The 24912-nt window shown below is 38.7% G+C and overlaps 1 protein-coding gene across 2 annotated transcripts in view; it reads left to right on the top strand.

Moving 5' to 3' along the window:
* Positions 1-24912, top strand: part of LAMA4 (laminin subunit alpha 4) — a 160874-nt gene that overhangs the window by 25359 nt on the left and 110603 nt on the right. For both annotated transcript variants that reach the window (XM_055135507.1, XM_055135509.1), the window contains one exon: positions 16592-16693. In XM_055135507.1, coding sequence (XP_054991482.1) covers positions 16592-16693 — 102 coding nt within the window. The remainder of the gene's footprint in view (positions 1-16591; positions 16694-24912) is intronic.

Below are 24912 nucleotides of genomic sequence, written 5' to 3'. Positions count from 1 at the left end.
CAATCTCTGTTCTTGGGGAATTAAAACTCCTGGGGCAGAAAGCTCATGAACCAGTACTACAAGTGTCACTATTGAGCTATGTGCCATAAAGAAAGAGTTTCAGCTCACTAAAGAATTTGTCAGTATCCGTTCAACTGGCAGCTCATCAGTTTAGACAGAAAACCCTGTCCTAGGCACTCCTAAAGAAAGGAAGAATTCTTAGAGCTAGTGAATTGCTTCCATGTCCTTCTCCTAGACTTCAAGTGCTCTATATTCATTGAATCTCACCACCACCACTCCAAGAGATAATATGGTGATTATCATTTTTTTTCCAGAAAGAGAGAAAAAGACCTAAAGGTAAGGGACCAGGCAAAATCACCCCATGGTACAACAAGGACAGGAACCGGGTGATCTCACACTTCCTTCAGTAAGGAATTGGGCCAGCTAACAGGAGTGTATCATAGTGGGCCAGGCAAAATAAGTCAGTGATATTTAGAAGCTAGAGGGCAAAGAGCAGGGGGTATCCTAATGCAAAAGTATTTGAGGAAAAGATTCATTCATTCATAGCAAATATTCACAGAATGTTGCCAGATACATAATTGGCAACTGGGAAGTTAAACATGGACCCACGTATGCATTTCTTTTTCTTTCTCCTTTCCTTCCCTTTATTGGTATTGTTATTGCATGGCCTGGAGTCACACTTTGGGTCAGGGTGTTCACATGCTCCACCAGGCTTGCTCTCCTTCAGTTGTGGCACTCGTGTCAATTCTGTTTGTAATTGTTTCCAGGAATCACACTGGTGTTCACACATGTACTTGTGTGTGTTTATTTGTGTGTTAGGAGGGGGGAGGGGAAATGTTACAATTCTGTCCACTATACTTGCATGCTTCTTACAGTTGCAGTGTTCACCAGGGGTCTCACATTTCAGTTGCAATGCTCAAACACACTTTGCTAGGCACTGTAGATCACACACCCTCTGTTGTGGTACTGGAGGTTCCAGATAGCACTCAGTCCATGTGGGCAGAATCAGGGCTTGAAGTCAGGGCCTCAGGCTTGCAATGTAGGTAGTTTTAGTCACTGACCCCACCACTGTGCTGACATCTGAGCATTTCTTTGGGAGGGGTGCCATAACCAGCAGTACTTCTGACTTACTCCTGGCTCTGTGCTCAGGGATCTCTCCTGGTGTTACAGAGGGATCATATGTGGTGCCAGGAACCAAATCTGGGTCTGCTATATGCAAGGCAGATGCCTTATCCAATGTACTCTTTGATCCTATATGGTCACTTTCAGAATTCCAAAGGGTAAATTTTCATGGTGTTTTGAAAACTTTCAGTACAAATTCACAAACATAAAAACTAAGGTACATGTTATAGAGGCAGATGGTTGCGTGGTGGAGGAATCCAACTTATAAACTGTTAAGTGACTAGGAGAAAAAAAGAGGACATCTTTGAAAGGAAATGTTTCTTTACCTATGAAATTATCTTCATTTCTCTGATTTAATAATTCATTTACTGCAGCTATATTGAGAAGCCTACTAAAAGTGATGGCTTGAAAGAGATCCCACTTTTGAATACAAACCCTTTTCTCTTTGAATTCCCTGGAAATATGTTCCTTCAACTAGAGAGGGAAATGCCATTTTTCTGAGGTGGTTATAAATTATGATAGAAGAATACAAATTTGCTGGGTGCAATCCATCCTTAGAGCATGTAATTTCAATTCCCAGATGGATAGAATTCAATTTGTTAGCTCTTTACAGTCTGTTGTTATCTATCCAAAAATATGTCTTGTAAGAGGCACTTTTACATCCATGTTTTTTCCAGGCTGTGGCCCCTAATGGGGCCTCATAGAAATCTGTGGTCTCTGCCAAATCCATGTGTGTGAATAATTACAGCTAAACAGGATTTCCCCACTTCAATAAAAAAATAGTTATCTCGCAAGTATTGATCAATTGTGTGTAAAATGAGAAGTTGAGTTTAGGGTGTTAGAGAAGATAATGGGGTGTGGTCCTGCTTTTGTCTATTTTCTGAGACTTATGCCTGAGAAACTTTCAAGGAGGCGCAAACAGGAAGGAAAAGTGCTGCTTTCAACCAAGTGAGGTGTAGGGCCATGAAGAAAATTGAATCAAATTCCTACCAAGACTTGGGGCCAGCCCGGCTCTGTCCATGCAGCCACAGTAATTGATGATAACATATTTAATAATTTTATTAAAAAGACTGGCACTTTAAAAAAAAACATCCTAATTATTAAATTTTTTTTTTTGCTTTTTTTGGGTCACACCTGGCGATGCACAGGGGTTACTCCTGCCTCTGCACTCAGGAACCACTCCTGGCGGTGCTCAGGGGACGATATAGGATGCTGGGAATCAAACCTGGGTCGGCTGCATGCAAGGCAAATGCCCTATCCGCTGTGCTATTGCTCTAGCCCCCTAATTTTTAGCATCTTTAAATGTTTTATTTATTTTGTCCCTTTTCCCCTCCCCTTCCCTTTATTGCTGATAACTGGGGATGGCACACATGTCTCACTATAATATTGGCACTGTGTCAGCTATGGTGCTTGCTGGAGTTCACATCTGATGGTGAATTTGCACAACTGGCCAAGTACTCACTGAAGTTCACTCCTCCTTCGTCTGGCAATGCACATAAGCTTTGGGGGGGGTGATTGAGCACTGTAAGTTGAGCCACACAAGTTATGGGGGCTGTGCTCACACATGAGCACATCAGTGGTCACACTCCCTGGCTGTGGAGTTCCCATATCTTTTGAGTTTTGGTGCTTCCAGGAATCACCCCCCTTTTGAGGTAGCTTACACACACCTGGCTGTCGTATAGCCAGAAATGACCTACAATACCAGGGATCACGGATGCAGAATTGCCCAGATTATACTCAGCACTTGTGGAACACTGGGGACTTGAACTTTTCAGACACTGCAAGACAGGCACTCCATATTCCTGCACTCCAAGTCCTCTGGGTCCAACAAAGTAACTTTTTGATTCATGTGTCTTCAAAGGGCTGGAGCGATAGCACAGTGGGTACAGTGTTTGCCTTGCACGCGGCCGACTCTGGTTCAATTCCTCCGTCCCTCTCGGAGAGCCCGGCAAGCTACCGAGAGTATCCCGCCCGCACGGCAGAGCCTGGCAAGCTACCCATGGCGTATTCAATCTGCTAAAAACAGTAACAAGTCTCACAATGGAGACATTACTGATGCCGGCTCGAGCAAATAAATGAACAGGACAACAGTGCTACAGTGTTTTCAAAGATTTGGTAAAAGTAGCTCAATTGTTTGAAAGCAGCCTTGGTTAAGTACCATAAAAAGAAAGTCATCCACAAGTCAGATCAAACGTCCGCCAGGCCATTGAATGGTCCCCAGGTAGAGAGCTGGCAGGCTTCTTTCCTTTTCCTGCTTGAGGACCTTCTGCCAGTCTCCTGGAAATGAGGGCGTGGTGGTTACAGTGCACCTATGCACCCATCTCCCCCAAACTTCCATCCCTGATTCCTGTTCTGTTTGTCTACTCTCTCTTACAGACTTCAGCTATCTGAGTCCCTGACTGAGGCAGACCAGAGGGAATTGAATCACTCTGTTCTCTCTCCTTTCTGCCACAATGTTTCCCCTTGGGCAGAAGCTGTGACCACCAATAATGCAGCTCCTCTGGCAGCATCTTCTCCACAAAGTTAGCGTCAGAGACCTTTTTCCTTGGGTTTGCCTTGACTTGCCTTTTAATTCCCTCATTTCTGTGAACCACCCATTTGTTCTACTGTCTTCATTCTCTTCATTTTTTTTTTTTTTTTGCTTTTTGGGTCACACCCGGCAATGCTCAGGGGTCATTCCTGGCTCTACACTCAGGAATGACCGCTGGCGGTGCTCAGGGGGCCATATGGGATGCTGGGAATTGAACCCGGGTCGGCCGTGTGCAAGGCAAACGCCCTACCCGCTGTGCTATCGCTCCAGCCCCCATTCTCTTCATTTGAACCCTCGGAGTGAAGTCAGCTTCACGGCTGATTGACTGTACCAATAGCAGTTGTCTTTTGATAGTAACGACTTCCCCCCCAACTTTTATTCTGGGAACTCTTTCTAAAACCATCTGCGGACATGTGTTTTAAATGTCGAATTATTTTACTTTCTTATAAGGTAATGATGGTGAATCTGAAATTCTCCAATGCAGACCCATGTGGTTGAAATCATCACACATCCCTACCTCAGCTTATTGGCCCTAGGGTGGCTGCAGAGGGCAACATTTACCCTGAATGTGAAGGCTACTCTGCCACATTATGCCAAGCTAAAACCAAAGATAGTTAGAACTTTTATTATTAGTTGTCTTGATTTCTGATGAGGCAGAGTTCTCTGAGTTTAAACCTCTAACTCTTCTCTTAAAACAGAAGACTAACTGAAAAGCTCTTACTTGGTTTTAAACATCTTTCTTTCTCAGTTCTTGAAAAATGGGAGCAGCATACACTATCTTAATTTTTTAATTGGATCACCATGAGCTACAGTTACAAAGCTTTCATGTTTGAGTTTCAGTCATATAATGATCAAACACCCATCCCTCCACCAGTGTACAATTTTCCACCCCTAATGTCCCAAACAGTATCCCTCCCCCATCCGAATACACCCCTCCCCCTGCCTCTATGACAGACAGTTTCCCTCTTACTCTCTACTTATGGGCATTATGGTTTGCAATACAGATAATGAGAGAACATCATGTTTGATCCTTTATCTACTTTCAGCACACATCTCCCAGTATCCACTATCTTAAGACTCTTTTATATATTTCTTAAATTAGTAAATGCTAACAAAATAAATAAGCATCCTAAGTCTTTCAGGTGGCACAGACAGCCTAGTATGATATGACTTTCTTCTAGAATATTTACTGAGTGAATATTATATCAAGTAATTATTTAAATATTTGAAAGAGTCTAAAAATCTCATGCAATCTTTAAAGAACACAAGTATATAGGCATAAGCAATCCTTCCACATGGTATGAAGAGGCTTCTAGCTATAAGGTGAAAAATAAAGGAAGAATAAATTAAGTAAGAAATGTCCTTCTGCTTGTTTTTCAGTTGTGTATAATGAGAATGGTACATAGAGTGAATAACAAGGAAGTTAAGGAGATTACACACAAGCATCAGAATCTATTGTCAAGACCACATTAGTCACTTCCTAGAGATAGTGTTTTTGAGGCCTCAGGTCTAGACATAGAAATCCAGGATACAGCCAACCTAAGTGGAATCTTGTTTTTCTTACTTTATCCTTACCTCCACTTCCTCTTCTTTGTCCTTTCCTTCTTTCTTTCTTGGGTATTCCTATCTCCGCCAGGTGTTTAAGCAATTAAATATTTCTAATATAGTTGAGACCCATATACCTTCTTCAATCTCATTTCCCTCCTTTAATATGTAGAACCCCATTTATTTCTTTATACTCTTTTTCATGGCATCTATCCCTATATGTTGCATTTCACAGTATTCTTTTGTGTGATTTTAAGTGCAATAAAAAAACATTGTGCTACTTCTATTCAGTAGCCCACACTCTTCTACAATATTATTTTTAAAAGATTCACTCATGATTGGAGACCTTTGTGTGACATATGTCAAATTGCTAACCAAGTAATTATATCACTTGCTCTTTTGGATTCACTCTATAGATTTAGTTCTTTAAAGCTAAAGGTCTTTTTAGTATTTACTTGTTCTTTGCTTATCACCATGGCAGTTGATGAGTACACAGAGATGGGTAATACAATCCTTGATCCCAAAGACTTCTGGTGTTTCAGAAATAGAGAGGCATGTTTTTGAAAGAAAAAGACAATAGAAAGCTTACCTTGGGCAGAGAGCAGAGTTAGACTCTAAAGAGGAAAACTGGAGTTGGTTTGTAAGGAGACCTATAAATTCAAAGGAATTGTACTGACATATGTAGGCAATGAATTAAAATTCTCTGGAAGGTTTGCCATAGTAAAGTAAAATAGAAAGGTTTTCAAATATTCTGGTAATCAAGAATGGACAAAACTAGTAATAAATACAGTATCAAAATACATGCTTTGTATATGAGACCCTGAGTTCATTTTTATACCAAAAATAATTAAAATTTCAAAACAACTTCCCTGCCACCTCTAATTTCCCTTTGCTTTTGAGACACGGAGGTGAGGGGAGAGGTAGACTCTGAATTGGAATAAAGTTTGATGTTAAATAGAGGAGAATGGAAATGATAATCCAAGAGAGAAATGTCAAGCTCCTGAACCAAGCTTGACTTAGGTAATAAGAAGGTTTATCTTGGTTAGGTGTAAACTCTATAACGTTAAAAGCATACAGTGTGTGGGGGGGATAAGGGGGAGTTGAGGGAAGGAGGTAGGAGGTAAAAACAGTCTAATCCAGCTAGAATTAAGGAGAGGAGTCTTCTAATTATATGTAGAATAATGAAACTTAATAAACCTCAGTCTGTTTTTTATTACAACCATGTGCCAGCAATTCTAAACGTCAGTGACATAATTCCCCTCCCTGAATAATCTTTTGTTGTCTAAGTTCTAAGCAGTTGCTGTAGTTACTATAGTAATAATATAACAAATACGTAAGCCTCAAATTAGCACATTCCCATTACTTAAATTTTTATAAACATTGGATTTTGCTTAGTGATTAACTCAGAATGTTCAGTTCTACAGTCCACCCCACTTCAGATGAAACTATTAGTTTAGAGAGTTATCTATAGTAGTCCAAAATTATAGAAAATCACTTCAAGCTTGAGACTCTAACCTTTGAGATACTTTGTCTACCTTCGTTTAAACCATAATATTTTAAGTAAATAATAACAGTGGATTATGAAAAAGGAAAACCAGAGCAACACATTAGAGATAGTGATTATATTAATGCAGGAAAAATTATTGTAATTTACAAATATTTTTTATTGATTTTTCCTAAGCTACCGAGAGTATCGAGCCAGCGTGGCAGAGCCTGGCAAGCTACCTATGCGTATTGGATATGCCAAAAACAGTAACAATAAGTCTCTCAATGAGAAACATTACTGGTGCCCGCTCGAACAAATCGATGAGCAACAGGGTGACAGTGACTCGTGACTATGTTCTATAGTACTTTATATTAAATGGGATATAAAGTAAAAGAAAAACTAGAGACAGTGTGTTTTAAGGTTGGTGTGTGTCACATTGAATGGAATGGGAGATGTACTTGGAAAAACAGATATACTTGAAAGTAAGACTGTGGCATTAAAGAGCAAGATCCGGGATATGTAGACTTCTGAGGGGTGACCAGGTATATGTGGAGGAATAAAATTGTGGGTGAAATTGACCTTATAGGGCTTATAAATACAAAGGAGAATAAAGATTGTTCTGGAGAACAACAAAAATGTAGAGGCAGCAGAAAAAGAAGAAAAATACTACCTTCCTTATCCCCTTAAAAATTTGTGAAAAATATAAACAAAAGGAAAATTCAGAAATTTTGTTCCAGAAATCTAGGGAAGAGAGAATTTCAAGGAGGAAATTTGAACAGTGTTAAATGCTGAAATTAGAACAAGCAAGATTGGAAAGCAGTGTCACAGAGATATCATCCACCAGCTTTGTCAAGGCAATTTTAGTGGTTCAGTGGAGTCAGAATCCAGACCAGAGATCATGGCACTAACTGGCATGAAGCTAGCAGTCATGATTAATTTCTGAAGAAGCCTAGTTGAGCAAGAGAGGAGGAAAACGAAGCAAAGACAGAACTAAGGAAAGGTGTTCTTAGAACTTCACCCAGGGGAAGGGGTCAAGACACATACAACATAGGACCCAGAATGTAACTGTATTCTTCCTTTCCTCACTCTATAAGTGCAAATAGATAGATGGCCTTGTAAGTAGGGAAGGGAGGTGAAGAAGTAAGTTTGGTAGGACTTGGGCATGTGAGTCCCAGAGAAAAAAGATTAGACTGCTCTTTTTGGTTAAGAGGGATGCTCCTGCTTATGATGAACAGAGAACTTCAGGATAAGCCATGATAAAGGTGAATTTTGAAAAGAAGTAATGGATCATAGAGATTTTTTATAGAGATTTTCTACCTCCTCAATTTGAAAGATGGCCTCTCAATGAAAAAGAAAAAAAATTTGAGCTACTAAGAATAACTGAGTACAAGTGAGGTTTGGGATATATTTCTTTTTTCTTACTCACTCAGAGTAGCATCTCTCCAACAATACATAAACCCATAAGAAAGAATAAGGGAAGAACAAGACATCCAGCCAGGTGCCTTCTGCTTCACATCATAAGTAATCCAGGGTTAGGATAGTATGGAAGTACAGGGTACCTCAAGACTGTAGTGGAAAACAGTGAAATATGCCAACCAGAGAAACTCTGCTTCTTCATAAAGCATCTTGCTTTCCCTGGATGTACTAAAGGGAAAGAAGCATGAATTTATGGATGATTATACTACCAATTTCTTATAAAAAGTCAATTTAGTTAGACATTTGTATGACTTTGCACTGTTAAATGGTAATGATCAAATTGGAATGTCTAATATCTTTATAAAAGATTATACAGTGTCTGTCAATAAATATTAACTATCAGTTTTCAGAAGACTAGTTGAAAATAACTGTAATGTCTGTCTTTTCCCAACATCGATATCTGCTAAATTGTTGGAAATGAAATAAAAATCCTCCAAATATCTGTAAGTTTGAAGTCATTTCTCTGCTTGTTCTTACAGCTATCCCTTGTAGTTCAAATCTCTTCCTTTCTTGGTAATGTGTCCATGGCATTTTCCCTCAGTAAATAAAATGAAATTGAGTCAGTTTTCAAATATTATATAAAAAAAATCTGGCAGAGGCTGTGTTGTGTAACCATCACTTGGAAGGCGAGGAGTGAAAAGAACAAGCTGGTTACATAAGGTGATGTGAGGATTACAGAGAACAGAAAACCAGATGTTTGGAGGAGATAGTTTTAAAGAAAAATTTTTTTAAAAGGTACTATCATAGCCCCAATTAAGTCGTGTAAGTGGCAATCACTACTATAAATGAGGGGTTCAAAATGTGTTTTAAGTAACTTTTCAGAGAGAATTTTCATTAGTGCTAATCAACATAATCATCCCGAAAAGGAAAATCTTTAAGGTTCTAAACTTATTTGATCCTTTTAGTTATACAACTACAGGAAGTTATGCATTAAAAACTGTGGTACTACTTCATCACAGTCTGGGTCTGTTGCTGTCAATAGTCCAACTAAACAGTTGATCAAGAGCAGAGTTTGAGAATAGTATTTGAGATTTGTAAATTGAGCACTAGTTTCCCACATGAAAGATTAGCAACAAGTTCCATAAAGAGCACGACACTGAAGAAACATAAATAACATAATAAATTTCTCTGTTTTACAAAATTAAAAATTGACCTAACTGTGGTCAAGACAATTTTATATTCCTCAAAATTCTGTGGGACCTAAATCATTATCCCGGTTTCACTGATATTAAATTGAGAACTGCATTATTTTGCAAGCTGACCAAGGTACAAAACATTAAGAGCCAACTAGGAGAAATCAGCACCATAGTTTATTTAACTATTGCCCGAGTTTTTTTTTTCTTATGCCAGTCTTAAGAAAAATACCTTTGAATAAGATAAATCTCTAAAGAATGTTGAAATCACTTTCCCAATCATGCTATGGTGAAATCACTGTCAAAATCTAAAAATTAACTTTGCCCATTGAAATGTAGGGAATTTGGATTACACAAACAAGACCTTAAAGAGACCCATGGGAAGATAAAAGTGTAATTCTCTTCATATTCAAGTAAAATCAAGAAGGCAACTTCTTTAAACCAATAAAGGAAGAAGGCACCTTCTTGCTAAATGCAATGTAATCCATAATGCATTTAACTTAATTTGGAACTTGGGTTATGGCTTTGTAGATGATAAGTCAGAATATGTGAAACCCTACTTAAAAATATAATCAAAATATATGAATACCCTTTGTTAATTCTGCTTCTATCATAGACAGTTTATTTTTTACACATAGAAAAAAAATGACCTCAGTAGTGACGACCTATACAGTAAATTACCTATTCTCAAAAGTCATTCCTCCCCAGAAAAGGAGAAATTTATTGTTTAGAATAGATTAAATTGAACTATGGCTCTAGAGTAAATGGTTCCTGAATGCTAACTTATTATTGACATGACAACCCAAGTTTAACACAGATGGAAGTCAGCACTTTATAAAACTACGATTAATAAAATCGTAAAGCTTTATCTCTTAGGTAAGAATACTTTTTCCACATCCAAAAGATTATGTTTGAACTGACTGAAATATAGGTCAAAGAAATATTTAATTTTTTTTAATTCTGAAAATATTCAATGTTATATTGTTAATTTGAGTCTAGAGTTCTCATGAGAAGTTACTCAAATGAAGACAAAATTATTAACCTATTTGCTACCTATGTTTAAGAATGTTTTTTATTTCATTACATGTTATAAAATTATAATATTCGGGGCTGGAGCAATAGCACAGTGGGTAGGGCGTTTGCCTTGCACGCAACCGACCCGGGTTCTATTCCCAGCATCCCATATGGTCCCCTGAATACCGCCAGGAGTAATTCCTGAATGCATGAGCCAGAAGTAACCCCTGTGCATCGCCGGGTGTGACCCAAAAAGAAAAAAAAATTATAATATTGCCACTACATGGCTACTTCTGAAAATAATGCCTTCTTCAATGAATCAATAAACACTACCATTCTCAGTTCCTCTATATAAGCATGGGTACATGAGTAGCACTGATTTTTTCCTAAAGTCTTAAATTCTAAAAATGTAGATTCCATAAAGTACACATGATTTGGTTTCAACTCTAAGCCAGATAACACACTAATAAAAAAAAATGAGTGAGCAAATGTGAGTTCTTACTCAAAAAGTTAAAAAATAATTCTGCAGGGCTGGAGAGATAATACAATGGGTAGGGTATTTGCCTGCATACAGCCCATACATCTGGTCCTGGGAATTCCATATGATTTTAAGAACCACCAGGAGTGATCTCTGAGTGCAGAGCTGGAACTAAGCTTTGAGGTATGACCCCCCAAAACAAATATATGTATATATAATATATTATATGGACTGGAGCAATAGCACAGTGGGTAGGGCATTTGCCTTGCACGCGGCCGACTTGGGTTCAATTTTTCCATCCCTCTTGGAGAGCCTGGCAAGCTACGGAGAGTATCCTGCCCGCATGACAGAGCCTGGCAAGCTACCCGTGGTGTGCATATTCAATATGCCAAAAACAGTAACAAGAAGTCTCACAATGGAGACATTACTGGTGCCCACTCGAACAAATCTATGACCAATGGGACAACAGTGCAGTACAGTGCAATATAGTAGCTGGGAAGTGGATCGCAACATAATATATATTATATATTTCTATTCTTATATATAATATCATATATGTATATATATTTATGTTCTCCTTGAAAAAAATACCTTTTAATATTTTAGCTAAGATAATTTTTTTCTTACTGCTATAGAAATTTAGGGCCAGAGAGATAGTACAATAAGTGAGGATATTTGCAGGTGAACAACCTACATTTGACCCCCAGAACCAAATATATTCCTCCCAGTACCTCCAGGAATGATCCCTAAGCACATAGTCAGGAGTAAGCCCCAAGCACCAGCAGGTGTACCCCCTGCTTCCCTAAAAAAGAATTATAAGAGATTAAATAAAAATTAGCAGAACTTTCTGAGAAAAATTAATGAAATAATTCTACACAAAAGAAGCAACTTTCAACAGCTCTTTTTTGAGGGTACTCAAATTTCTCTTGAACCACTTAATAATTTAACTTTCCAAGAATTTTGGAACAGTAGCCATTAAAGATTTTCAGTGGAAAATTCACAGCACCCAGGACAACAGTCTAGTTGTGACAGAGAAGATTCCAAAGCCAGAGCTTCCATTAGTCTATATGGTGCCTTTATGCAAATTTTAGGTAGTGCCTCCAATTTGGATAGTTGAATGAGAAAATAAAATATTTTCAGGCATATAAAATCCAGCAGGAAAGGAGTTGGCTGCTTTTAAAGACACACACACACACACACACACATACACACCCATTTGTGTGTGCCAAATAACTATTCCACAGAGTGGAATTAGCCCTGCCTCCCTTTTTTTTCCTGTCTCCCACAATTTAAAAGACTAGAGTGAATTTATCCTTCACACAGGCGAGAATTTTTTTTTTTTTGCTCCCACCCCAGGCCAGAATTTTTACCCGAGGAGTAGCTAAGTAGATAATTGCAAATTCCCAGAGTAAAGTCTTCTCTTAAACTCAAATGTCACAAAAATTTCACCTTACATAAAGTCCAATCTAGACATTGAATATTTGAATTATATTGAGAAAGATTGGATACTTAATCCATCCCTAGTAGAGAGAAGTAGATGATATCAGTTTATGATCAATTGGTTTCCAGCTGCACAAACAAGATGCCTCCGAAGTCTTGTCCTGAGCCAAGCTATTCTGTTCCTGAGCATTTATTGAGTAGTTAATAAAGCACAGAGAGGAGCTCTGAAACTGGTTTCACAAACTTGATCACACTTCTGAATCTTTAGATTTTAGTTTTCAAAAACACCCTTCTTAAGAAAATAAACAATGTTGAGATACATTGGAAGGATTTTATAACTGCATCATATTGTAAATAAATTAAAATATTGGAATCTGAAAAAAATTAGACCTTTCTTAATTGCTCTGTAAAGCTAAACTGATTCTAAAATACAACATGTACTTCTCTGTGTTTTGTTAGTTTTATTTTTTTATGCTGCAACAATTTTAATTTTAAAAAATGAGTCTCTTGATGTAGCCAGAGTCTCAAGGGCACAACTGATTAGCCATTGTCATAGTCATCATGATTCATTTATGCAGGGAAAATCATGGCATTCTTTGTCTTCAGAAGAAAGAGCTGTAGGAATGCCTAACTGAAAGACTTGAAATAATGTCACTTTAAAGCACCTTTACTAAACTTGATTCCTTGGGCCAGAGGAAGTTCCTTACTGTAATTGAAGGTAGAAGTGCTATGTATCAGGTACTGTTTCCAAGTCTCCAGTCTGGACCACACTCATTGGACAGACACCAGAGTAGTGGTCAGAATTACCAGGATGTGGGAAAAAAAGAGGAGTTAATAGTCATAGGATACGGACATGAATTTTGCATATAAGTGGATTGGCATGGAGAGTATCATGCTAAGTGAAATGAGTCAGAAACAGAGAGACAGACATAAAAAGAGTGCACTCATCTGTGGAATATAGAATAACAGAGTAGGAGACTAACACCCAAGAATAGTAGAAATAAGGACCAGGAGGCTGACTCCATGGCTTGGAGGCTGGCCTCACATTCTAGGGAGAGGGCAACTCAGAGAAGGGATCACCAAGTATAATGCGGTCGGAGGCCATGTAGGAGAAGGGTGATGTGGGCCGAATGAAGACTAGAGACTGAACACAGTGGCCACTCAACACCTTTATTGCAAACCACAACACCTAATTAGAGAGAGAACAAAAGGGAATACCCTGCCACAGTGGCGGGGTGGGGTGGGGGGAGATGGGATTGGGGAGGGTAGGAGGGATGCTGGGTTTATTGGTGGTGGAGAATGGGCACTGGTGAATGGATGGGTTCTCGAACTTTGTATGAGGGAAACATGAGCACAAAAATGTATAAATTTGTAACTGTACCCTCACGGTGATTCACTAATTAAAAATAAATAAATTTAAAATAAAAAATAGTCATAGGATACTAACAACTAGTTATAAGATGAAGTGCGTGAGGACCCAATGCACAGTATGGCAATTATAGTTAATAGTACAGTAAGGTATACTTGAAAATTGTTGAAACACTCAGTGGTCCAGACATGCCATTATCAATGATCTTGCTACAAATAACTGGTAATAATGTGACATGATGGAGGAATTATCAAATTCTGTGGTGGTACTTATTTTGCACTATGCAAATGTATGACATCAACACCTGGCACACCTTAAACATGTATGATATTGTATATCAACTCTCTCTCAATAAAGCAGAACATTGTATAATTGATTAAACTAGATAAAAATAAAAGGAAAAATTTAAATGCAATATGTTTTAAAAATTCAGAATTTTTGGTTTTACTATTAGAATTACTAAATCAGAAATTCCCCCAAAAGTCTGTAATATGGTCAGCTAGAGAACTGGAAACCACTTTTTGACAAGGCTACTAAAATAACTAATCCTAGACCGCATTTGCTTTCTTCTTAGCTTTAAAATTCTTCAAACAGAAAAATGCAACACACTCATGGGACACCAAAGCAATTTTATGCTTTGTAACCAAGATCCATTTTTAAATAGAACAGAGTAGTTTAAAATACATCACACATAGTTTGGTTAATAATTATTTTGTGAATCTTTTTAAAATCTACATTTTATACATGTTAATTATTCATGAACTCCTGGGAACTGAATGATTTTGATCAGGACAGGGAATCTGATGATACTTATGGACTATTAGAAACCAATAATTTATATACTACTAATTCTCATGATGCTCTCTGGAAGGTGAAATATATACTTTCTCAATATGTCTATGAAGTGTCTGCTTAGATTCTATATATTCTTTTCTATCTGCATACTGCATCATTCATCTTTTACTTTGGAATAGAATTTAAGTGTTATAAAATTGAATGGTCTAAATGAAATCTTTCCTGTTGCAATTTTATTACCTTTCCCTCTCTTTTACTCCCTAATGGAAAGTGAAAATTTACCACAAACTATCCATTACAAATTTAAATGAGTTCCCTCTCAGCAGTACTTTCTCTCATATAGAGAGAAATTTCTTTGTTTTTCCCACCATGCGCAAATGCCATTATTCTCTTCTAAAACTCTTTTAGAAAGAACATATTAAATTTTACTTTTATGCTATGAATGGTGTCTAGTGATTTTTTTTTAACAGAAAGGAGAATAAAACCAAGAGGAAATAGTTTGTATAACAGAGAGATTGCAGTCAGATATAATGAAAAATTTCCTAGTAGCCAAAACAAAACAAAAATCAATGGGTCAGTGGGTGGAGATAGAATGTGTTGGAAAATCTCCCACTCTATATGTTTGCGGAAACAAGCCAGATTCTTATCTGTCTGGAATTCTTGAGACATAAACCTCACAGGCAGGGAACGGACTTCAAGGCTTATAGAGCTGGTCCTTTTTTTCTGCAGGTTTCCCTTCAGTAGATTCAAGCAATCACTGGTGAACACTTGCCAGTTAGGCCATCCTTGGTGTGTCTGTACTACACATAAGCATATATTTTTTTGTCTTGTTATTACTCCCAAATAAAATAACACCACAACTATTTCATTGCATTATATATTTCATTGCATTAGGTATTATAAAAATTCTACAACTAATTAGAAATATATGGGAGAACATATGTAGGTTATGTTCAAATGCTGAACATCGTCAGAACCTGGTATCCTAAGGGGATCTTGGAGTCTATCATTTTAGCTACACTGGGATAACTGTTGTATTGGTTCTCTCTTGAATCATGAAGCCTTTCAATGAAACATAAAATCCAGACCTGTAAGCTAAATCACATACATAAGGCACTGTCTCATATTTCTCAACTGTGGCATTAGTGACATTTGAGAAGAGGACAGTTCATGGTTGTGCAGCTGACCAATAAATTGTAACTTGATTTAACTTTGCAATAAGCTACAATAGAACTCTAGGTATAAGTGTCTCATCCCTGAATAAGAAGAAAATATAGTATTTCCCATAAATTTATAAAGATAAGTGAAATTTATGAACAATATCCACACAGGCCCGAGCAGCAGAGCCTGGCAAGCTACCCGTACATATTGGATATGCCAAAAACAGTAACAATAAGTCTCTCAATGAGAGACGTTACTGGTGCCCGCTCGAACAAATCAATGAACAACAGGATGACAGTGACCCACACAGGACCTAAGTGTCAAAGCTCACTAATTTTCTAAACTTCTCTCCCTCAAACACCCTCCACTTTACAGTTTTATTTAGGCTTTAAGAAAAAAATCTAAGGCATGGCTTTAAAGAAGTAAAGGGTGGAAGAAATAGTGCAGTAGTACAGAAAGTAAGGCACTTCCCTTGCATGTGACTTCCCCTGACCCCCACCCTGAATTCAATTCCAGGCACCTCATCCTGACATGTCTCCTGAGTGATCCCTGAGTGCAGGGCCAGAAGAAAGCCTTGAACAACCTGGACTCAGCCCCAAACTCAGATAAACAAATAAATGAACTGAATCCATTGCCTATCATTTCTGAAACCACTAATATTTATTTAGAAAGGTGCATGAAGCAATTCCTTCACCCTCAATAATAGTTTAGGTGCTTTGTTTTTGTTTTACGTTGTATCCGGGGAATAATAAATATTACAAAATTCCTTTCTCTCTTACTGTAATCTAAAAACTTCTCGTTCTCTCTTACAATGATGGGACAGGTTAAGAAGTGCGTGCTTCTGTGCTCCTGATCAACAAAAACGGGGAGGGAAATATGTAGGAAACAAAAATTGAATGTATATCACCTCTTGCTGAAAGGAGCTGTGAAATGATTTTAGTATGCTTTATGGGATATATTTCATTAGATTAACAATCATTTCTCATTTAAATATGGACCGGAGCAGAACTTTACAATAATGAATTTGTTTTGTCTGTTTCAGAAATGTGGTGCTGGGTTCTTCCGTGCCTACTCCGGAGAATGTTTGCCCTGTGACTGTAACGGGAATTCCAATGAGTGCTTGGACGGCTCTGGATTCTGTGTGGTATGTCGGGGGCACCTGTCACTTTTCACATATTTAATCAGACCTTTGCATTGGGGGAAGGGTGTGCATAGAATGTTCTTCCTTAGGCTTGAACTACCTAGGAGCAAACTAATCATGTTTTTCTTTTGTATCCATCCTTCTCCCTAAATCTCTTGCAATAAGCTACCACGTGTCTTTTGTAAGGGAGAAGGGTCTCCCAATCAATACCCAAGGAACCTCAGTTGACCCTAGTGGTACTCTGGAATATGCAATGCTGGGGTTCAAGTCTCTGATCTACTTTTCTTTAAGTTCTCTTAGGGTTCTAAAGTATATATGTGATCAGGCATGTGTACCTTCCTCCCCGCAAAACCCCCATGCAGCTGGTTTTCTGCTGTAGACCCTTAGTGATGGGAGTGAAAGTAATACACTGAGAAGGCAATCATCCATCCAAATTCCCCTGTAATACTATAGTTTGCCATATGTTTGGCTTCATTCCACATAAACCAGGAGAATAAAACAGTTGTTTCCTTGCCTGTTTTATAATATGATAGGTCTATAGATCAAAATTAGTTTCCCCAAAATAATTGCTAATAAAACTGAGAACTTTGACCTTGTGGGTTGTGTAATTCCTTAGTCAAGTCTCCAGAAGATTTTTGAAATGAATGCTCCTACACACTATTATTCAGTGATACATGACAGCCACTTATGTATGACATGACAGCCACAGAAAGAAATTGAGGAGTTTTCTAGTAAAAAACAAACAAGCAAAATAACTAAATTAAGTACTTGCTGTGTGAGTGGACTGATGTATTATTTGTTAATGTGGCCACTGAAATATTTATACCAGTAATGGTTTTGGTATAAATCATAGGAAGTATTTTTTTTTTTTTAAAGACAAGTTACACCATCATGTTTAGCTTTATGAGGTTTTAGAAAGGCATAAAAATTAGATTCTTTAAAGTTCCTATGAGACGAAAAAAGATTTTCCCAAACTTTAAGACTATTTCCACATGAACTACAATGATGCTTAATTGAGTATATCTTCTTGCCTCAAAATTAGCATAATTGTCCTTATTTGCAGATCATTATTACTATAAGTGGTCTCCAAGGTGTCGTGAACCTGAAGGTATTATTTTATGTATGTGTTACATTAAGATGCAAATTCAAGCAGGTTCATTTATTTTAGACTCAGTCACCTTGCCATTTTTCTAAGGACAGAGACAACTCAATGATAGAGCACAGACATTGCTGTCTTTTGTTCAATGCTGGTGGGTCTGTCTTCCCCTCCCCCACCTTCTTAAATAACCATTACATCCAGGATGTCCTCTGTAGCAGTGTAGGCACCCGCAGCTGCCAAAGTCTGCCCCTTTCTAATTCTTCCATCTCCGGTTTCCTGTTATTTTAATCCCTATGACACATGAAAAGAAAATCCTATGGATGCACTTGAACTATTAATGTACATCTTGGACAACTTGACTAATTAAAGATTCTTTGCTATTGGATTTCTTAAAATATGAGACCGTAGAGACTGGTAAATCTATCAGCTGCTGTTAGGCAGTCAATGAAGTGAAAACCTAAGGGGCACAGATAGCACAGGGGATAATGCTTTTGCTATACCTGCCGCGGACCCCAGTTCAACCCCCCTGCACCATCAGACTGACCCCTAAGCACAGAGTCAGGAGTAGCCCCTAAGAACTACTGTGTGTGGCCCCAAAGCAAAAGAAAGCAAAAGAAAATTTTTAATAAAATGAAAATCCAAGAAAAAGAGGGAAATGTCCCTCCTGTGGCCCGACTGAGAGCTGTACGGTCACTCTTCTTTGCACTGTCAGGAAGGGGGCTTGCTTCTGAGGAGTCAGTTGTCACAAGATTCTGTCGCAGTTGTTAAGACACACATTATTTCCTCTAATAAAAGTTGGGGGAAGACTTGTGTAAACGTTTTATGCACACTCAAGTTTTACAAAAAGTTGCAATTTTTTTCCTGTAACTACTTTATCACATCAGAATATTAACAACAAAAATAGAAAGATCCATCCCTAACTCACCTAATGGTAGTTCCCAGCCCCACAGGAAATATTTTTCTCCCTGATTCAAATCATAGATGCTCACTGTAAAAACAAACAAAAAAAGCCACACAACGACATGCCAAATATTTACCATACATGAAATTTAAAGTGAAAATGGACCCACAGTCTAATTTCCCAAACTCTACATATAGATGTCTCATTAACTTGATTTAGAAAGGCAATTCAAAGTATGTAATTTGCCCTAAATGTAATGTGTGTGAAGGAACAGAAAAAGTTTGTGTCTACAAAAATAATATTTTATCATCGTAAGGGCAAATATATTGTCTTTTGTGGGTCACATTAAGTCAAACCCATCTTTTCCTGGTATTTCTATTTAGCCTGTGAACCAAGCTGAAATAGCTTCTAAGCTCCCACCCTTTTTTCTCAACTCATCCTCAGCTCTGAGGGAGCCAACAAAGCAGTGGTTCCGTTAAATGCTGCCTTGGACCTATCATTTTTTTTTAAAAAATTTTTTATCAGTGAATCACTGGGAGGTACAGTTACAGACTAAAACTTTCGTGCTTGCATTTCAGTTATACAATGAACAAGTACCCATCCCTCCACCAGTGCCCATTTTCCACCACCAATGGTCCCAGCATCCCTCCCACCACTCCCACCTCGTCCCCTCTACCCCACCCCACCTGTATGGCAGAGCATTCCCTTTTGCTCTCTCTCTCCTTTTGGGTGTTGTGGTTTTCAGTAGAGGTATTGAGTGGTCATCATGTTCTGTCTATAGTTTACTCTCAGCTAGAGCTTTCATTTCCTACATCTTGCCTAACTCATTTCTCCTGTCTTCCACAAGCAATCACAAGTAACCACAAATAATAGGCTTTCTTTTCAAAATTACTTTTATTTTTGTTATTGAAATATGCCATTGTAAAGCTGTTCATGATTGAATTTTAGTCACACAATGTTCCAGCAACCTTCCCTCCACTAGTGTACATTTCCCACCACCAATGTCCCCAGTTTCCCTCCCAACAGGCCTCCTTTTTATTTCATTTTTATTTTGAAGTTTTATGTCCTACAGCAATTATCTTAAATTCTTCATTCTAATTTCAGTTTTAACTGCTGTAAGAAAACACGCAACCCGGAGATTCTTCTTCCAGCTATTTATTAAGAAACCTTTTCATGCAAACAGAAAAAAGGACGAACGAAGCATGGACTAAGGACGAACTAAGGAAAAGGAACCAGGGGGGACCTAGCTAGGCAGCTTCCCTCCTTATATACCTCTCGCTGCTTGTTTTCGCCCACGTGTCTGCATCTGATAGGTTAGTTACAGCTTATGGGCGTGGCAAGACATCCTGTTTCCTTATTAGGAATGGTTTTCGAAGCACACAGGTGTTGTTTACGAAGAAAGGTGCAATTTACAAGCACAGTGCAACTGTTGTTGCAAAGCATGGTCCCGTGGAGGCTCTCCACACTTATGTTTAATAGACTGATTTTTATAGAACCAAGTCATCTGACAGAAAAAAGACAACATTATCCTGCAAGCTTAGATTTAAACCAATAAAGCATAGGGCTTATTTCACAAGAGAGGCACTAATACTACAGACACAGAAAAGTGATTTTGTTAATAAAATCCAACCTGGAGTAGGTATCTTTCCAAATGGCCACCTGGCATCTTAACAGAAGTGGGTCCTTTTGGTTAGTGCTCTCAACTAAGTCAGTTTGTAAGTCTGGGTATGGAAGGCTATAGAAAAGCTCTAGAAGGCAAGAGGAAAGTTTTACAGGGAAGAAACAGGTCCATATAATAAGTGGCACAAATGTCTGGTCACTGAAATTCCGTATTTCATTCCAGATCTGGAGTTCAGAGAACTTTGATAAAAATCATGACTAAGGAGAACATAGAGAGCATTTTTTCCATTGGTTAAGAACTAGGAACCCATTGAGCAGAACCATAGCACAACAGACTAGAAAGTCAACAGTGACACAAGATTTGCCTACTAATTTCCTTTATCCATTTAACAAGCAAACAGTGTTTTGTTGTTTGGATTTTTTTGGTTTGGGGCCACTCCCAGCAATACTGAGGGGATATTACTGAGCATTGGACAAATAAATTGTCTATTGTGGGTCACATTAAATCAAACCCATCTTTCCTGTGCTCAGAAATCGCTCCTGTTGGTTTTCAGGGGACCATCTGGGATGCTGGGGATCAAATCCTGGTAGGCCACACACAAGGCAAATGCCCTGCCTGCTATTCTATGGCTCAGGTCCCAACAAGTAAACAGTTTTGAACACTATGTTCCAGCTACAATTCTAAGCTACCCAATTCTAGGCTAAAATGTTTTATTTTTGTTTTTGCTTGGGGGTCATACTTGGCAATGCACAGGGGTTACTCCTGGCTCATGCACTCAGGAATTACTACTGGTAGTGCTCCGGGGACCATATGGAATGCTGGGAATTGAACCTGGGTTGTCCACGTGCAAGGCAAACGCCCTACTCACTGTGCTATCACTCCAGCCCCTCTAGGCTAAAATGTTTTCTACCCAAGTTTATTGCCAGGAATTCTCAGATATTCCAATTCTAGGCTACCCAATTCTAGACTGAAATGTTTGCTATCCAATACCATTACAAGGGAATTTTGGTCCCTGTATCCAAAGAATTCTCAGCTACCATCTGGATTTTCTACAACATAACTCAATTCTGACACTCTCCCTGGAGACGTTGTCAGATCCCTCAGGTTAGGAGCTTAGTCCCGCAAAGTCTGCCCTCTTCCAGACACCATCGGCAAGCCCTGTCACTTGTGCTTATGACCAATAGACTATAGATCAAAGATTCCAACAGTCCCCTCCTTCGGTTTAATTACTTTTCAACAACTTGCAGAACTCAAGAAACTTGGTTTCTTATGAAACACAGAACTCAGAAATAGTCAGATGGAAGCAACTTGCAGAGCATGGCAAGGAGAAAGTGTGCAACGTTTCCATGTTCTCCCCAAGCCAGTCAGGCTCCCACTCCTCTATGCATTAACCAACCAATTCTCTGTAGCCTGAACCTTTGGGGTTTTATGGAATTGTCACTGATGATTGAATTATTGGGCATTAGCAAATGATTTTACCTCTGGTCCTTCTTTCTCTTCCCCAGAGCTCGGGGGAATGGAACCAAAAGTTCTGATTTTCTAACCAACATGGCAGATTCTTCTAGCAACTAGCCCACCACCCTAAGATTAGACTCCAAAGTTACATTATTAACAAGATATAGCACCTTTAGGCTATTATCTTTTAGGAAACTTAAAAGATTTTTGGAGCTCTGTGTCAAAAACAGAGCCAAAATTCAAAAAACATATTTCTTCTTATTATATTGGCTGTGGGCTATGTGGGTCTACTGGAAAGCTGAAAGATTATAGGCATTTTTCACTTGAAAATGTTTGTGGACATTTTTGGTACTGAAGCTGAAGAGATAAGAACTGTGAGAACTTTCAGACCACCTGAAGAAACTTCCATCCGCTTAGTAACAGTGAAACAAAAAACTGGAAAGACTTTAGGATCTGGGCCAGAATTTTAGAAAAAAATAATTCTGAATCTAAATAAAAATATTCACATTTAAACCCGTTAAAAGAACAGTTAAAATATTAAATCTAGCAAGAAACCCTTCAAGTTATTGTGACTTTACATCTAACAGGTAGAAGCATAAATGGATTTTTATTTCCTTCTTTTCATTTTTGCTCAGACCTGACCACGTTTTCTGCAATTGCCTGTAGTAATTTTGTAATTAAAAAGATATTGATATTCCGATGGACTTCTAGCTCACCCTAAGCACTGCAGAAAGAGAAGTAATCTAATATACTGAAGGTTAATGAATTTTTTATTACTCTCAAAGCCTAATTAAAACCCCATTCAGGAAAGCAAAGATATTACATTTCTAATTGCTGCAGACACTGACATTTTTCTCAGGTAAGCCTCTGAATAACTAAGCAAGTGTGATTGATAAACCAGCACACGCACGAGTTGTCCAAGAGCAAGAAGAAATTAGATTACAAAACAGGCTTATTTTTTTCTGTTTTACTTGCAACTGTAAAATTGGTATCTAGTTCAGGTCGGTAATTCTTACATAAAACCTTGACATTTGGGGCCAGAGAAAGAGCTCAATAGATTAGAGCACGTGCTCCGCATGCAGGAAGCCCGGGTTGCATCCCCAACCATATGGTTCCCTGGAAGTGCCACTGGAAGTGACCTCAAGCACGGAGCTCAAACTCCTGAGCCTTACCTGGTGTGGTTCAAAAACAAACAAATATATTTTAGCAGCTTTTCAAACTGTTTCAAACTTTGGGGGAAAAAACCCCAAAATATTGTCAATAAGATAATTGTGATTCCAGGCCCGCTAAAGTTTTGAAATAACACCAGAACATTTTATGTCCAAAATTTCTAAGAATGATTGTGTCCGTGAAGTCCTCTGTTGCTTTGTGTGCCCACTATAAAACAATGACAGGAACTCAATGCCGACAATAAGTTCTCCAGACATTGTCCATTCTACGAGTCCTGAAAGTGGTCCTCCCCACCCCTGATTAATGACTGTGCTCTTCTGCCAATCTCCATGATTAGATGTTTCAGATGTTTTATCAGTGTCCCTTTCACCCTTTCCAACATTTAATCCAACACCAAATCCTGGCATTTCTACCCAATAGAGAGTCTCCTTTTTTATTGCCCTCCCAGTGTCTTCATTCCCATGGATAGAGTGCTCCGGGTCAGTGCCAGTTTCCCAACTACTGGTCCTGTTTGGCACTCTACTTCCTCAGTCTGTCTTCCATGCTAGCAAGGGAAATTTTTTTTGTTGTTGGTTTTTGTTTCTTTGTTTATTTGTGTTAATTAAGGCCTAATCATTAACATTCTTCTCTCTAAAATCCTTCAAGCGTCACTATCCCACTCACATTGACTGAGCATCTCCCTGACTCCTAACCTGGCCCTCTACTGTGTGTAGAAGTCCTTTGTCCTCTGCGTGGAACTAATTGCTCATGACTCAAAACCTAATGCCAATCCCCCATTTCATAAAGTTTTCTCCAGCTTTCCCAAGAAGAACTAAAAGCATCTAGTTCTTTTTCCTCAGCCTTGTCCTGAACAGGTGTTTTATGCATTCATCAGTCATGGCACCTCTGCACTCTGTTATTCTTTGTTTGCCTGTTTCTTTCACAAGGTTGTGTCAAGGCAAGAAAAATCTTCTTAATCTTAATTACAAGCACAGTGCATTGCAATGATAGGAGTTTACACCAAGTTTGTTAAGGGAATTGAATGAACTGGTTAATAAAAGTGAGTAAAATACAAAAACCTCAATTTTAGCCACTTATGAGTCTAGCTCAACTCTTTTTTTTCCCCTTCCATGTCATGTTTGTTTGACACCGCCATGTAGAAACACAGTACAGAGATTTAAATTAGAAATGTAACACAATGCAAAGGGTTCTAAGGTTTTGTAATACTGCAATCCTCCTGCTTATAAGTCAAGGAACTAGAGAGAAGTGCAAGTAGCAAAAAAATGTTGGGGAGCAGTTCAGAATTCCCTCAAACTTGCCCACACACACCTGACTCTGAGACCTTTTATGGTTGGAGCCCAAGTCCAATTCCTGGTCTGGGCACCTCAGGGATGGAGAAGCCAGTGTCACAGAAAATGGCCACATAGGCTGTGTGATCCTCATCATCCAGGGGTCATGCTGCACCACAGAACTGGAACACTTATTCTGTGTTTCGGGAATGTGGAAGCAGCAGGTCTGTGCAAAACTTTTCTAATATTAGGAGAAACCCCAGCTGCAGCCTCATATATCCCTTTGTAATTCCTGTGGCCCCTTTGTGGAGTGCGACGATGATGGGGATGTTTGCCTGGCACAGTTGGCTTCAGGAATAGCTACACTCTTTTAAGGCTCGGGCCCAAGGCTGTGTAACTAACGAGGACTGCTTCCTCTGTAAGGTGTTTGCATCTACATCCTTGATTCTTCTTCTTTTTTTTTGCTTTTGCTTTTGGGGTCATACCTCGTGATGCACAGGGGTTACTCCTGGCTCATGCACTCAGAAATTACTTCTGGCGGTGCTCAGGGGACCATATGGGATGGTGGGAATCAAACCCAGGTCGGCCTTGTGCAAGGCAAACACCCTACCCACTGTACTATTGCTCCAGCCCCTAGATCCTTGATTCTTGAAGTATAGACTAGACCTGTAACACAGACAATATTTGCAAGCTTATAGAAATGTACTC

This window comes from Sorex araneus, chromosome 4, assembly GCF_027595985.1.
Source record: "Sorex araneus isolate mSorAra2 chromosome 4, mSorAra2.pri, whole genome shotgun sequence".
Classification (NCBI taxonomy): domain Eukaryota; kingdom Metazoa; phylum Chordata; class Mammalia; order Eulipotyphla; family Soricidae; genus Sorex; species Sorex araneus.
The sequence above is the reverse complement of the archived record's forward strand: the minus strand, read 5'-3'. Positions and strand labels throughout refer to the sequence as shown.